We start from the raw sequence: 15,595 nt of genomic DNA on the forward strand, positions 1-15,595 counted from the left end.
TCTGGTCCTCCACTTTCTCGCCATTACAATAAACTTCTCCCCCATAGTGCCACGGCACGGCATCATCTTTGTCATATGGAATTGGTCCAGGTACCGTGATGGTAACTGGAGCCGCTTCAGCAAGATTCGACAAATCCACCGGATCAAAGTAGATTGTTATGGTGGAGACTTCCTCTTTTTCCTTACCAGCCTTCTTCTCAACCACAATACTCCCCTCGTCCATCAGACCCTGGACATTCTTCCTCAGAAGCTCACACCCATTAACAGAGACGATGCACTCAGCACACTCATGGCCACAGCCCGGATAAACCCCATTTTTCCACAACAGACCCTTGACCTCAGCCAACGGAGTCTTCAACTGGTCAATAGACAACAACCCAACTCGACTCTCCTCGGAGATAGCATTCACCCCCCTTTGACCATGCGCGGGCATGGGATTAGCATTGACATTGGGAGATGGTGCGAAGTTGATTGCTTTCGAATCCACCAGGTCTTGAACTGTGTGCTTAAAAGCTTTACAGTTCTCAATGTTATGTTCGGGCGCACCTGAGTGGAATTCGCATTTTGCGTTCTCATCATAGCTGGCTGGCCTTTGATCAGGTCTCAAAGGTGCCAGAGTCCTTGTCTGTACCAACCCCAGATCCATCAGCTTTTTGAACAAAAAAGAATAGGTCACCGGAGGCCTATCAAACTGCCTGTCCACTGCCTTACCCCTTACCTGATAACCAGCCCTCTGAGGCCTCTGCTGGAAGGGTTGCCTTTGCTGTTGAGGTTGCTGTTGCGGTTGCTGTTCAGCAGGAATAGTTACCGCAGCGGTGTGCTGGAAGTAACGATCCCTACTAGGTCCTCGTTGAGCATACACAACACTGGTATCTCCTTCCTTCTTCCTCTGACCATTGCTGAAAGGCTTCTTCGACCCTGAAGAAGAGGCTGCACCCTGAATCTTACCAAGCTTTAACCAGCTCTCAATCCTCTCCCCTGCCACAACAATATCAGAAAAGTTGGTCACCGGACAACCAACCATTCTTTCAGCAAATGCCCCCTGCAGGGTCCCCATGAAAAGATCCGACATCTCTCTGTCAACAAGAGGAGGTTGCACTCTGGCCGCCAACTCTCTCACCCGTTGGGCATATTCCTTAAACCCCTCGTTATTTTTCTGAGACATACCCTGCAGCTGGGTACGACTCGGAGCCATGTCAGCGTTGAACTGATATTGCTTGAAGAACGCGTCCCCGAGATCCTGCCAATTCTTTATATCCGAGGACTTGAGCTTGGTGTACCATTCCAGTGAGCCTCCAGACAGGCTGTCCTGGAAGAAATACATCCACAGCTTTTGATCCATGGTATATGTCGAGATCTTGCGGACAAAAGCCTGCAAATGCGTCTCAGGACAAGAACTTCCGTTGTAACGGTCAAACGTGGGCGCCTTAAACTTCTGCGGGATCACAATCCCCTCAACAAGCCCATATTCGACATATTTACCACACCAGGAGTGGCATAACTTTCCAGCACTTTAATCTTCTCAGCCAACAGCTGAATCTCCTTGTTCTGCGGCGGAGCACTGTAAGGAACGAACGGTTCATTATGCATGGAGAATTGATCAGCCTCCCTGTCTTCCTTTCTGTCCTCATCAAACCCGTAAAACGGAGGCAACAGACCATCCTTCAGATTCTGACCCGGCCCAGGCTGACCACCGGCACCACCAAAACCAGCAGCATTATTCACCACACCAATAGTCGTCCGCTTACCGCCATCACGAGACCCCAGCCCCTGGTTGGAGACACCATCCAGGTTCACACCGCTGTTTGCTGCTGAAGCCCGCTCGAGCTTCTCGACCTTATCAGCTAGAGCTTTCTGACCAACCGCAAAGCCTTGCATGATGTTGATCAGCTCGTTCATCTTGTCTTTTAGCTCGAGGAGATCAGTACTCGGGAGATCCATGAGTCTAAGAGTATTGCGCCTGGTAAAGTATCTGTGAGGACGAGTTGAGTGCAAAGGTACAGTTCTGCGAGCACGAGCAATGATTCCTGTAACAATCAAGCACGTTAGCAACAGATACCTGCAAAATAAAACACAAGTTATTATGATCAATGCATGAATGCAGTGTTTATCCATATGAGGAACACTTTTTCTCTCGATCCTGGCTTCATCGAGATGTAATAATCCGGCATCAATATTTTGTTATTCAGCATTTGATTCATCATACAGTTCAGCAAAATACCCCCAACCATGTGTGTGCTTGTGTGAGTGCATACGGTAACGCAAATAAAGCTTGAAGATTGATCACTGAATGAAAATAACCATCACATAACAAAATGCACAATAAATGCCATAGTCATACATCAAACCAGATACAAATCTCCAGAATCGGGAAAGAAATACAAGCAAATAGATTCCGTCAACAAGCCTGACGGTAATCCACAACAAATGAAAGATCTAGCTGGATGAGGGTCCCACGGATGGCCCTATCTCATCTTCCATCTTCGCGAACTCTGCGGCGAGCCTGAGCTCGGTATTCTCCTGCTGTAATCTCCCCACCTCTTTCTGGTGAATCTTCATCTGCCTGAAGTAATGATCTCTCTCAGTAACGTAATGGTCCCTCTCAGCAATGATCTTCAGATTCTCTGACTCCTTAACCTTCAGTTTTGCCTCCCACTCGGCAATGAGTACTCGGACTCGGTCATCCCTCTGATCCCTCACGAAGATTTGCCTCCTCTTCTGATCCTCAATGATCTGTGAAGCTCTAGCCAATCTCTCTTTGGTGACGTCATGTTCCTTTGCTGAAGATGCCAAGGCTTGACTGACCTTTCCATAGTAAGCAGTATCCATCTCAAAGCGCTTTGCTTCCAAGGCATGTCGCTTGTCTTGATCTTCCATCTTCACTCTGATCTCCTGATTAGCTCTCTGAACCCGAGCAGCACTCATCTCCAATTCCGTCTTCTCTGCGAGCAACTGATCTCTCTCCCGCTTCATCTCTAAGAACTCGTCCATACTAACAGTAGAAGGAGTCTCTTCAACCAACGGATACCAAGGATCAACCATAGGAAATGGTAGACAAGTAAGCTCTACTCTCTTACTGAGCCAGTCATCGAACGGAGGAAAAGATCTGTTATTAGCTCTTCCCCAAGAAACCTTGCCTTTCCTCTGAATGCTGCGCCACGCCTCAGATACTTGCTTCACCCTGGCCTGATTGCCCTCAACTGGGAAGTACACAGATTCCTGAACCTCACTCTTGTACGGAGGGAGCTCCATAGCAAATCCCATCTGCCTCTTAAGAAGTGTCGGGTTATAATTGATGCAACCCTGAACTCCTATAAGCGGGACATTGGGAAAACCCCTGCAACTGCAGATAAAATCTTGTCCAACCCCACTACTGTGAGTCCAATCTATGTCTTTGGCCCTCAAACCCATCAGCTTGGTCGCCCAATTAACATTCTGGCCCAGAAGAACAAAAGCACCCTTAGACGGCAAGTAACCCATAAACCACTTGTATAGCAACTGAGCGCAGCACCTAATCAATCCCCCACGCCTCTTCTCGTTCCGGTTATGGACCGAGTAATAGACATCTCCAATCAAAGTGGGAATAGGATTTCCTCGAACAAACAAGCGAATGGCATTAATATCCACGAAGTTCTTCTGGTTAGGAAACAGAATGACCCCATAAATGCCCGCAGCAATCAAAGCACAGACAGCTTTCCAGTTACCCAACTCCGCCTGTTCCTTAGCCTTAGCCTCTAGGAAACTCAAATGAAAACCAGGCAATTTCCCCTTCTCTTTCAGACTTCCTTTCACCATCTCCGGACTCAAATAAAGAGCACGGGAAATTCCTCCAATATCAGGTTCTTCCTTAGTAGCATAGAAAGGAACCTGATCTCTGATCTGAAGGCCCAAAATATCAGCATAATCCTCCATCAACGGCCCGAGTAAGTAGTCTGGGAAAACAAAACACCTCAGCTCAGGATCATAGAACTGGAGAAGAGTATGAATGGCGCTCCTGTCTCTGTTAGTGAGTCTGAAAACCACCTTCAGAATACCCCCATACATCTCACGAAACATCCCCACATGGTCGGGTGCAATCAATGCAATCATATCCTTCAGCACACTGATCTCTGGTTCAAAGAAACTGTAAGCCACATCGTCCTTCAAACCGGGTCTCTTCATGTCTAAGAAATCTCTCAACCAGAATCTCGATCAAAAGGGTCCCTGCATATGGATAAACATGTGTTAGATGCAAATAAATGCAAGATGTAATGATGCTGATGAATGAATGCAATGCGTTGCCATCCTCCAAGCCATCTGATCATCTGCACTGAAACCTGGTCTCTGAACTGATCATAACCATCTGACGGAAAATGTAACCACAAATCTAACCCACGGGTTCCGAAATAAACTGAAGATACATCATCATCATCAAACCATCTCTGAACAGATACCTACAACCTCTGAATCGGCCCGGGGAATCCTGAAATAAACGAATCCCCACTGATAAATACCACGGACAGCACTCCGGCGTCTCGGCAATAAATGACCATAAATCCGACTTATAAATATGACCCTGATCCACGGAACAAAAAGTCACCATCTGAGTCACCATCTGAACATGCATCTGCAAGAATTATCCCTCCCCTCACAGGTAAATTCTAATCAGGTCATCCTAAGGCGGATAATGGTCTCGACAATCGGGCAGAGATACTCAATGGGTTTGCCCTTTCGGGTGTGCCATTGTAGCTCTCCTGAGATCGTCTAAACCAAAGATCCGGGAAATGATCGGTCACCAGAGTCAATAGCCCAAAAGAGATAACCCAACCAGAGTGGAAAACCCCACTGGAAGAGCACTTCTCAGATGAACCTCGTCCGGCTTGTGGTATGTCACGTCGCAACAATGTGCCCAACCGGCATGTGAGCGACATGAGACCACGCTAATCCTAGGTGTATACTCGGGCCTGGGTTTTAGCCCCACTCAGAACACCCACCCCAAACAGAGGAACCACCTGCACAGAGGACGGCAACATAATAGTATGATGCATGCAAATATTTATGCAAATATTTATGCAAATATATACATTGTTAGAATAATAAATGCAATAAATGAAGCAAAACAAGCAACCTGAACTATCCTAGAACGCTAGGAAGGACTCGCTTAGGGAAGGTGGACCAGCACAGGTCAACATCTTGTGAATTCCCCAGCAGAGTCGCCAGCTGTCGCATCCGCGAAAAAAACAACCGGCGAGCTAAAACAAAAAAACAAACAGAGCCGCCACTACGCGTTATTTATCCAAAAATAGGGAAAGGAAACGCTCAGAGAAACCTGGAAAAAGCATGGTCTCGCGACCAAAGAGAAAGGGTAAGGGAGTCGGTTACGCAAGGGGAAGGTATTAGCACCCCTCACGTCCGTCGTACTCGACGGGATCCACGTCCTAAAAGAAAGAAAAGGTTGCTAAAACATCACACACACACACACCGAAAACAAACACAGGTGGGGTTAAAAGGAAGAGGGCTCGCTAGGACATCGCATCCTATGCCTACATATCTCGTCTGGAACGAGAATCAGAGCTACTGTAGTTCGGCTTACGCACGCCAAACAAGACACACACACCCACAGGCAAACAGGGAACCCGACAACCACTCGATGGAATTACGTCAGCTTCCGAACCAAACAACCACAATCAGGATACGGACAGCCAATCGCTGGGCTTACATCCATATCCTGACACACAAGAACAAACAGACAACAAGTTACTAAGGAGTCGGGAACTTGAGCCTAGCAACTGTCAAACAAACACACACAAAAAGGAAAAAAAGTGCCCGGAGAGACCTCGCACGACCTCCTGCCTACATACCTCGTCTGGAACGAGGATCAGGGCGATGTAGTTCCCCTAAACAGGGGAGAAACTATCTCCTAACCAGAAACAAAGGGGAGACACACTACCAGGGAGCTGTACTCGAGCCTAGTGTTATCATGCATCATTTCCCTATGTTATGGTTTCTACCTACTTGCACAACAGCAAGCTAATCCTATCCAGGAAGCAAGCAAGCATGCAAGCATAAACAAAACAAGCATCTCAAGCAAATATTCACAAAGCACACACTATATCCAGTCAAGTGAGGCTCAAACAAAGGGTTCGACTGCCGAGGCAAGTCATCTGTACAAGGGTAGAATTAGCTCTTAACCTTGCCATTGAGGGGCTAAGGTGAAGCCAGATGAAAGGTGAGTGAAGATTAGACTTCACAGCTCTTATCCCTGTCCAGGGAGAGCTTCTGACAAAGGAGTGTGGGTTCAGAAAGGAGGAACCCTTCTACACTCAAAGACTCTGACACAACTGTACAAAGTACAAGATCTTGGGTTTGTATCCCAATGCATCAACACAGTGGTGTGAGCAGAGGGACGACTCAACAGAATAGTGGGGGATAGATTGCATATCCCTTGGCTTCCACCAATTGCCTTAATCAAGGTCTTTACCTGCTTGGCACAAAAGTAAACAAGCACAAACATCGCCTCTTAAGGAGGACTTCAGACAGTTTGCCTGGCCAAGTAACAGGCCAGGTCTTCCAGACTACATGGAGAATAGAAATTCTACCTCAATTGGTTTAAAAACCAAGCAACAGCAAGCAAGTTCTTAAAGAACTGTAAGCAACTTAGTGTACCTCTTGAAGAGCAGAACAATAAAACCAGCGATTCAAGCTCTTATAGTGTCCAGATCCACTCCTATATTGATGTCTTGAAGCTTTATGACGAAATTGGAGCTTGTAATGGCCTAGATCTTGATTAATTTTCCACTTCCATCTTCATGAATTTGCTTGGAGTGTGCTTGATTTTTGCTCGAATTCAATGATCCAATGCTTGATTCTTCATCCACTACACTCAATAAACCAGAATATGGAAGAAAAATGCTATGCTATGTGGAGAATTTTCAAGTTTTGATTGAGAGAAAATTTTGGAGGGAAAAAGTTTCAAGATCCAAAAATGGTGAAAAAGTGATTAACCTCTCAAATTCTGTTATGATTAGAGTATATATATGCTCTACTAATCACTCTCTAATCATGTTTAAGCCAAATGAATGAAATGAATGAATTAGGGAGTGTTTTGGCAAATTGAGTTTTCACCCTATGCATGAAAATGCATGGTGAATAGTGCATGAATTTCCCTTCAAATTCACTCAAAAATCTGTTTTGGAGCAAGTTTTAAAACATGTTTGTGAGCTGATGCAAGTGAAATTATGTGTATGCCCTGCTTATTTTGCAAAATCACTTTTTCCCTCCACTTTTTAAAATTAATTCACTTGAAAAATGGACTTTTTATGTGATGAATTTTGATGAAATGTGATGATGCATTATGAAAGTACATGTCAAATGTGGTTTGCTCAAAAAAGAACCACATGAATTGGCCTTGTGAATCAAGAGTTATGCCACTTTGAAATTCAACTTTCCTTGACAAAGATCAATCCATAACTTGCCAACCACAAATGAGAAATTCATGTTCTTGGACTTTTTGGAAAGGTGAGAGCAAGATCTACAACTTTCATGTTGAACAAAATTTCATTTGAAGCATTTTTGGACACGTAATTTTGAGGAGAAAAAACTTTCCCTTTTTGGCAGTTTTCAATTACAAGTCACTTTCTATTTTTGGAAAGTTTTCATCTGACTTTATTTTCTTCATTCTTGATATTTGAAATGCCAAATGAAACTTGTTTAGACATGAATGAAGTGTATCTAACCCTCTCCCACCTCCTAATCCATCATTTTAGGCACAGTTGACCGCAGTTGACTTTTCTGACTGATAGATGAATTTCAGCTTGACTGATGAACTTGAGCTTCAAACTCCTGATGAAATGGCTCAATGATAAAATCCTAGCTTCCATAAGCTCAATATAATCATATGATGATCCCCATATCCACTGAAACCCTCATCTCCTTGCCAAGCCCTGACTGGCCCAATGCAGATGATTCAACTGATTAGGGTTGACCAGTGGTCAAAACCCTAATCTCAAGGTATCTGATTAATCTCTTGGTGATGACAAGACCATGATGATGATGATGTACCATTTCAACCAAGATGAAGCTCAATCTCCTTGAGGAATCAAGAAACCATAATCTGAATCACACATCCTCAGATGGTTAGTGATCAATCCAATGAAACCCTCAGCTTGAATCTTTTGACCTCCTTATCTTCTGATCAAGACCTAGGAGGATGACTTGCTTGTTGCCACATGATATGCAAATATGCAATGCCTAATGACCTAACAATGATATGCAATATGTTAAGCTAGTCCCAAGAGAGGAGGGCAAATTTTGAGGTGTTACACCTGGTGCTTAGGAAAAGCCTCCTCATGCATATTTGCCTTATCAAACTCAGTGCTTAGGCAAACTCTCATCTCTTGCATGCTTGCCTTGTCAGACCCAAAGTTTAGGCAAACCCCCTTTATAGGTATTGATCCCCGAATCTAGACAAAAACCCTACAACTATGTATTGGTTAATCATCATTTATTAGTTAAATACCACACCCCTGGTTCAAACACCACTATATGGGTTCAAACAACACAATCTTGGTCCAAACAATACCTTCACCATTTCATAAATATTTTTCAATTCATTCACAAACCCTTTTCAAAACAACAATTTTCTTTTCCTAAAAGAACTGCTATAATCCTTTCCTTAACAGTCAAACTAAAAGCTTAGGGCATCCGAGCGAGGATCAAAATCAACTAATATCAAAGCACTTCTAGGATACGATTATAACATTGTTCCCTAAAAATAACCAATAGATACGTAGTTTTCTACCACGAACTACAAAGCTCTAATTTTCTCATTGCACTATGAGAATATGTAGGCACAAGTGTTTGAAACCTTGGCGAGCGTATTAATTAATAAATTATTTTCCCCTTAATTAAAACCAATCGCAAGTAACCTTTAGATAATAACAATCATCCCTGCAAAGAACAATCAAAATAGTTTCCATTGAGTATAATGGATGTGAGGGGTGTTAATATCTTCCCCTTGCATAACCGACTTCAAAACCCGAATTTGGTTGTGACGACCATCTTCTTTTATTTTAAGGGTTTTACCGATATTTTCCCTTTCCTTTAGAATAAATAAAGTTCGGTGGTTACTCTGTATTTTTCGCGTCGCGACAAGAAGAATCACCTTGTTTTAGAGTGTAAATTTCTTCTTGAATATCTGAGATTTTAAACACATCACCATGATAGAACCGATCTTTTAGCTTTTTCCATATGCTTGATGCGGTTTCCATCCATAAAGTGATATGATAAATCTTAGAATCAACATAGTTGTTTAACCACGAGATGATCATCGTGTTGCATCGATCTCATGCTATAGAATCACGATTTTCATCTGATAAAACGCAGCTTATTCTTGAAACACAGAGCCGTGGTCATCGACCTCGACAAATAGTGATAATTTCCTGCATTCAATAATGGAGTAACAAACACCAATGCAGTGTTTTCGTTATGATGCATGAAATAAGGATTTAGAGTATCATTTTGATATCCCTTGTTGAGATTTGAAGCAGGAGCATGACCACTATGGATGCTCGAAAGGCTTTCAGTTGACATTGTTGAAGTAGAAAAAGAAAAAGAAACCGAGAAAAGAAGAATGATCAATGGAAGAAGATGAAAAACAGGTTGAGATTTGTGAAAGAGATGTAATTATGCAGCGGTAATGGTGATGATAAAGCTACAGGTGATGATACCATGTGAAAATAGAGTTAAAACTCCAATGAACGATATTGAACAACTAGCATTGCATTGATAAAAGAAAGAATTACACAAAATCTACCATGAGATGCTAAGTCATTCAATATATACAGAATTTGTAATCAGTTAGATGTGTTAGCTAACTTATAACCACTTCTTAACTATCTAGTAGTTATGTTAGTTATAACATGACTCAACATGATAGTTTCATCTATAATGAAGTTAACTTGCCGGGTAAGTAACTTCACTAATCTCAAATAACTTGACTAAAAGATGATGTAAAATCTCTATGAAACAAAAAGTGAGTAGAATCACTTTTCTAATCGGTTGGGTTCATAGACATTTAATGAAGTTAACTTGTCGGGTAAGTAACTTCACTATAAAAGATGAAACTATCACTTTTCTAATCGGTTGGATTCATCTTTTATAGTTTCATCTTATGTTAAACAAATACATTTTTCTAATCGGTTGGGTTCATAGACATTTAATGCAAATCAATAATTTATTAACTTCAACAGAGTTCCTTGACTTTAAGATAATTTGTTACAACACTAACTTATAATCCATAAACTACATAGATTAAGACATGTTTTGTTTTTTAAATTACATGTTTTGTATTTTAAATTGTAGATTTTTTATTTTAGTTCCATACCGTTACATATCTCATTTACATTATCTTGATGATGGAAGCTTTGAAGTAAGAGATGGAAATTTCAATTGAGGATTAGTCCAACCCATGCAAGCTAGACAATTGGCAATATTTTTTTAATCAGGTTAAATTAACAATTTACTAACTAACATTTGTTTTGTGATGAAACAAAATAGAAAACCTCTATATGAAGTAAACACAATGGTCCCAAAGAATGATTTGGTGGCCAAGTTCATCTTTATCCTTACAACAAGATATTGCAACTAGCAATCCTTGTATGTTCTTATTCTCTTTTATAAAACACATTAATATAGGATATAGTGCATTTGCTTTACCAAGAGATATATATAGAGAGAGGGAAAACAAACAAACAAGGATGCACTAGCTATGACATGTTCACTTCAAGAATGAGCATGCATGGTCCCTTATCTTTTTTTATATATTTGATTAAACATAGAATATATAATAGTCCCCTACCTTTTGATGCTAACAAAAATTTCAAAGATAATTGAACCAATATACGTTTCTATTTCTCTCTTAGTTAGTGTAAAATTCAAAAACAATAAAAGAAAAGGAATATTTCAACAAAAGATAAAATTCAAACATCAATATTGAGAATATTTAAAATACATATATATTTAAGTGGAATTTACTGTATATTGAATATAGGAAATAAGTGGAATTTACTGTGAAAACCAACATCTCATTTCTCTATATATTGTATTATTTTACTTGTTATAATTACACTTTAAAATGTTATACACATAAAAACTTATTACACCCTACACTATAAAAGATGATGTAAAATCTCTATGAAACAAAAAGTGAGTAGAATCACATGAAGTTTTATTCTTGATGATATATTAGCATAAAGTATACTTTCTCAAAAATACCTTCTCCAATTATTATCTTTTCAATCTTCTTTTATGATATTTCTTGTTCCATAATATCCCCATCACAATTTTCCTTTCTTTTTTTTCTCTCTTGCATCTATCTCATAAAGACAATTATTTTTCCTCTCCACAATTATTTCACTTCCTTTTTTATCCCTACACCCTAAAATAATCACCCTTTATTCCTCTTTACACATAGTGGAATTGAGTATAAACATAAAGTCTCTTTACCTAAAGATGTTCACTCCTCTCTCCCAATACTAAGACTACAACAAGAACCTACTTTTCCCAAACTCATCCACTCAAATCTCTCCATCTTATATACATCTCTCCCTCTTCTCTTTCTTTGCAAAATCTCTTACACTTCAAATTCCTCTCTCTCTTTCTCTCTCTCCCTCTCCTCAAATATCAAAATGACTCACTTCTTTAGACTCATACTTCTTGTTTTTTTCATGATCCATATGTCACATGCTATCAATACAAACCAAACTCAGTTTTTTTCTGTCATGAAAGACTCTCTCAAAGGAAACTATCCTTTTGATTGGGGCGCAAGCAACGTCGAAAAACCAGTATGTGATTTCACCGGAATCACATGCGATAACAAAGGCGATATTATAAAACTCGATTTTTCAGGTTGGTCGTCGCTTTCGGGAAATTTCCCTACAGATTTTTGTTCTTACCTTCCAAATTTACGCGTCATAAACCTCGGTAAGACAAAAGTCAAGTTTCCGATAAACAACATAATCAACTGTTCTCGTATAGAAAAGTTGATCATGAACCAGATGCACCAGTCAGGAACACTTCCGGATTTCTCATCTTTGAAAGCTCTCAGAATCCTCGACTTATCGTATAACTCCTTCACCGGGGACTTCCCTATGTCAGTTTTCAATCTCACAAACCTCGAAATTCTCAACTTCAACGAAAACAATGGGTTCAATCTATGGGAGTTACCAAAAAGCTTTGAAAGATTGAAAAATCTCAAATCCATGGTTCTATCAACATGCATGCTGCATGGTCAAATTCCACCATCCATATCAAACATAACAACTCTCATTGATCTTGAATTGAGTGGAAATTTCCTCACAGGTCAAATTCCAAAAGAGCTTGGTTTGTTGAAAAACTTGCAACAGCTTGAACTTTACTATAACTACCACCTTGTTGGTAACATTCCAGAAGAGCTCGGAAACTTAACCGAACTCATCGATTTGGATATGTCGGTAAACAAGCTAACCGGAACAATCCCTTCTTCTGTTTGTAAACTTCCAAAGCTTCAAGTTCTTCAGCTTTACAATAACAGTCTCACAGGTCAAATTCCAGATGAAATAGAAACCTCAACAACTCTCCGAATGTTGTCGCTTTACGACAATTTCTTAAGCGGACATATTCCTAAGAAACTAGGACAGTTCTCAGGAATGGCTCTTGTTGATTTGTCTGAAAACAAATTGTCTGGTCCTTTACCAGAACATGTCTGTGAAGGAGGTAAACTGTTATATTTTCTTGTTTTGGATAACTTTTTATCTGGTTTTATACCAGAAAGTTACGCGAACTGCATGTTTCTGTTACGGTTTCGTGTCAGTAATAACCGTTTACAAGGTTCAGTTCCAAAAGGACTTTTGAGTTTACCTCATGTTTCAATCATTGATTTGAGTAGTAACAATTTAACCGGTTCGATTCCTGAGATTAACGGAAACTCAAGAAACCTGTCTGAACTTTTCCTTCAGAGGAACAAGATTTCAGGAGAAATCACGCCAACAATCTCTAGAGCTTATAACCTTGTCAAAATTGATTTCAGTTATAACTTTCTTTTCGGTCCAATCCCTTCGGAAATCGGTAACCTTAGAAAGCTTAACTTGCTTATGCTACAAGGCAACAAGTTGAATTCTTCTATTCCTGGTTCACTTTCTTCTTTGGAATCACTTAACCTTCTTGATCTTTCGAATAATCTCTTAACCGGAAACATCCCCGAAAGCCTCTCCGTGTTGTTGCCTAATTCCATTAACTTCTCACACAATCTTCTTTCTGGTCCAATTCCTCCTAAACTGATTAAAGGAGGTTTAGTGGAAAGCTTTGCAGGAAATCCTGGTCTATGCGTGGTGATTCCGGTGTATGCGAATTCGTCTGATCAAAAAAACTTCCCACTATGTTCACATGGTTACAAGAGTAAGAAGATGAACACTATCTGGGTGGCTGGTGTGTCTGTGATTTTGATTTTTGTAGGTGCTGGTTTGTTCTTGAAAAAAAGATGCAGCAAAGACGCGGCTGCGGTCGATCACGAGGACACACTCTCTTCATCCTTTTTCTCTTATGATGTTAAAAGCTTTCACATGATTAGCTTTGATCAAAGAGAGATTGTTGAGTCTTTGGTTGATAAGAACATTATGGGACATGGAGGGTCAGGGACCGTATACAAAATCGAGCTGAAAAGTGGCGATGTTGTCGCGGTTAAACGCCTTTGGAGCCGAAGCTCGAAGGACTCGTCGCCCGAAGACGCGTTATTCGTGGACAAAGCATTGAAAGCTGAGGTGGAAACATTGGGAAGCATAAGGCACAAGAACATAGTTAAGTTATATTGTTGCTTCTCGAGTTTGGATTGTAGTTTGTTGGTTTATGAGTACATGCCAAATGGTACTTTGTATGATTCACTTCACAAGGGTTGGATTCATTTGGATTGGCCTACAAGGCATAGGATTGCACTTGGAATTGCTCAAGGTCTTGCATACCTTCATCATGATTTGGTTTTTCCTATTATCCATAGAGATATTAAGTCAACTAATATTCTCTTGGATGAAGATTATCATCCTAAGGTTGCTGATTTTGGGATTGCTAAGGTTTTGCAAGCAAGAGGTGGAAAGGATTCCACTACCACTGTCATTGCAGGAACATATGGTTACCTAGCCCCAGGTAAATAAACTCTCACTCTCATGTGGTTGCATATTTTTTGAGTATTTACATAAGAATATGTCGGTAATTTACGATTAATGAACTAGTTACGTGGTTAACGTAAGTGTAATTTCAGGAGTTGGTTTGTTGACGAAGGTTTGAGACATCAGGTCTAAGTCCTGTTAGGTGCTAACAATTTTTTGTGTCAGGCAAGTCCTGCCTCCGCAGGTGGACTGTGGGATTGACCTAGTCATTTCTAGGGCCGGATACTGAATTTTCAAAAAAAATTATGGTTAACTTGAGTGTTAAGTAATCTTACTATGATATTGTAAACTTGTTGAATATTTGTTTTGATGGTGTGACAGAATATGCCTATTCACCAAGGGCTACAACAAAGTGTGATGTGTACAGTTTTGGTGTGATTTTGATGGAGCTCTTAACTGGTAGAAAGCCAATTGAGTCAGAATTTGGAGAAAACAGAAACATTGTCTTTTGGGTTTCAAACAAAGTAGAAGGCAAAGAAGGAGCTAGACCAAGTGAAGTTTTTGATCCAAAGCTATCATGTTCATTCAAAGATGACATGGTTAAGGTTTTGAGAATTGCGATCCGATGCAGTTACAAAGCACCGGCTAGTAGACCAACCATGAAAGAGGTTGTTCAGCTTCTGATTGAGGCAGAACCAAAAAGTTCTGATTCTTGCAAGTTGTCAACTAAGGAAGTATCAACAAATGTTAATTTAGTTAAGAAACCATTTGAGTTATAGTTTTATTGTTAAGTTAAGTAGCTTAATTAAGGGGTAAGATGGAGCATAAAAATATATAAATATAAGAGTCTCTCTTTTGTTGTGATGTAATATAAATGAGAGACTCATTGTATAGTGGATAACAAATTACCATAATGTTTTTTGTTTTTCTTCTAGACAAGTACTTTGTAGATTCTATATATCTTTGACTTTGTTTTTTTTACTTATATGCTACTTTCTTTTTTCTATTAATATTTAAGTAGTAAGAACAGTTTTACATAATTCTTAAAGATATTTAAATTCGATCATTTGCGATTATAAGATCAGTATCGATATTATAGATATCTGATAGACGATTTACAATAATATAGATATGGTATCGATATTTTTTAGGCGCGTTAAGAGCACACTCTTGCAATGATTCCTATAGATGCTTTTGGAATTTGTTTTTTTCTTCTAAATATCATCCATCACCTTGATTTTGAGGGTTGAAGATGGCTCCAACAAAAGAAGCATATAATAGTGAGGACCAAAAGGATTGATTCACATGGACCTACTTTATTTTATTATATATTAAAAATGAAAATGGGTTCTAGATTCTAAATACAATATTGTGGCATTATTTGTATGTGGGGGGGCCCTTTACTAAAAGATATATGAAGTGGAGAAATAGAAAAGATGAATGGAATGATTGATATTTGATGAGAGCATCTTGTCTCC

The 15,595-nt window shown here is 40.0% G+C and overlaps 1 protein-coding gene across 1 annotated transcript; it reads left to right on the forward strand.

Moving 5' to 3' along the window:
• Positions 1–11,489: 11,489 nt before the first annotated feature.
• LOC127083863 (receptor protein-tyrosine kinase CEPR1) lies at positions 11,490–15,102 on the forward strand. The gene is made up of 2 exons (XM_051024211.1): positions 11,490–14,154; positions 14,499–15,102. The coding sequence occupies exons 1-2, from the start codon at positions 11,667–11,669 to the stop codon at positions 14,894–14,896; spliced, it is 2,886 nt and encodes a 961-aa protein (XP_050880168.1). The 5' UTR covers positions 11,490–11,666; the 3' UTR covers positions 14,897–15,102.
• The last annotated feature ends 493 nt before the right edge of the window (positions 15,103–15,595 follow it).

This window comes from Lathyrus oleraceus, chromosome 5 (genome assembly GCF_024323335.1).
Source record: "Lathyrus oleraceus cultivar Zhongwan6 chromosome 5, CAAS_Psat_ZW6_1.0, whole genome shotgun sequence".
Classification (NCBI taxonomy): Eukaryota; Viridiplantae; Streptophyta; class Magnoliopsida; order Fabales; family Fabaceae; genus Lathyrus; species Lathyrus oleraceus.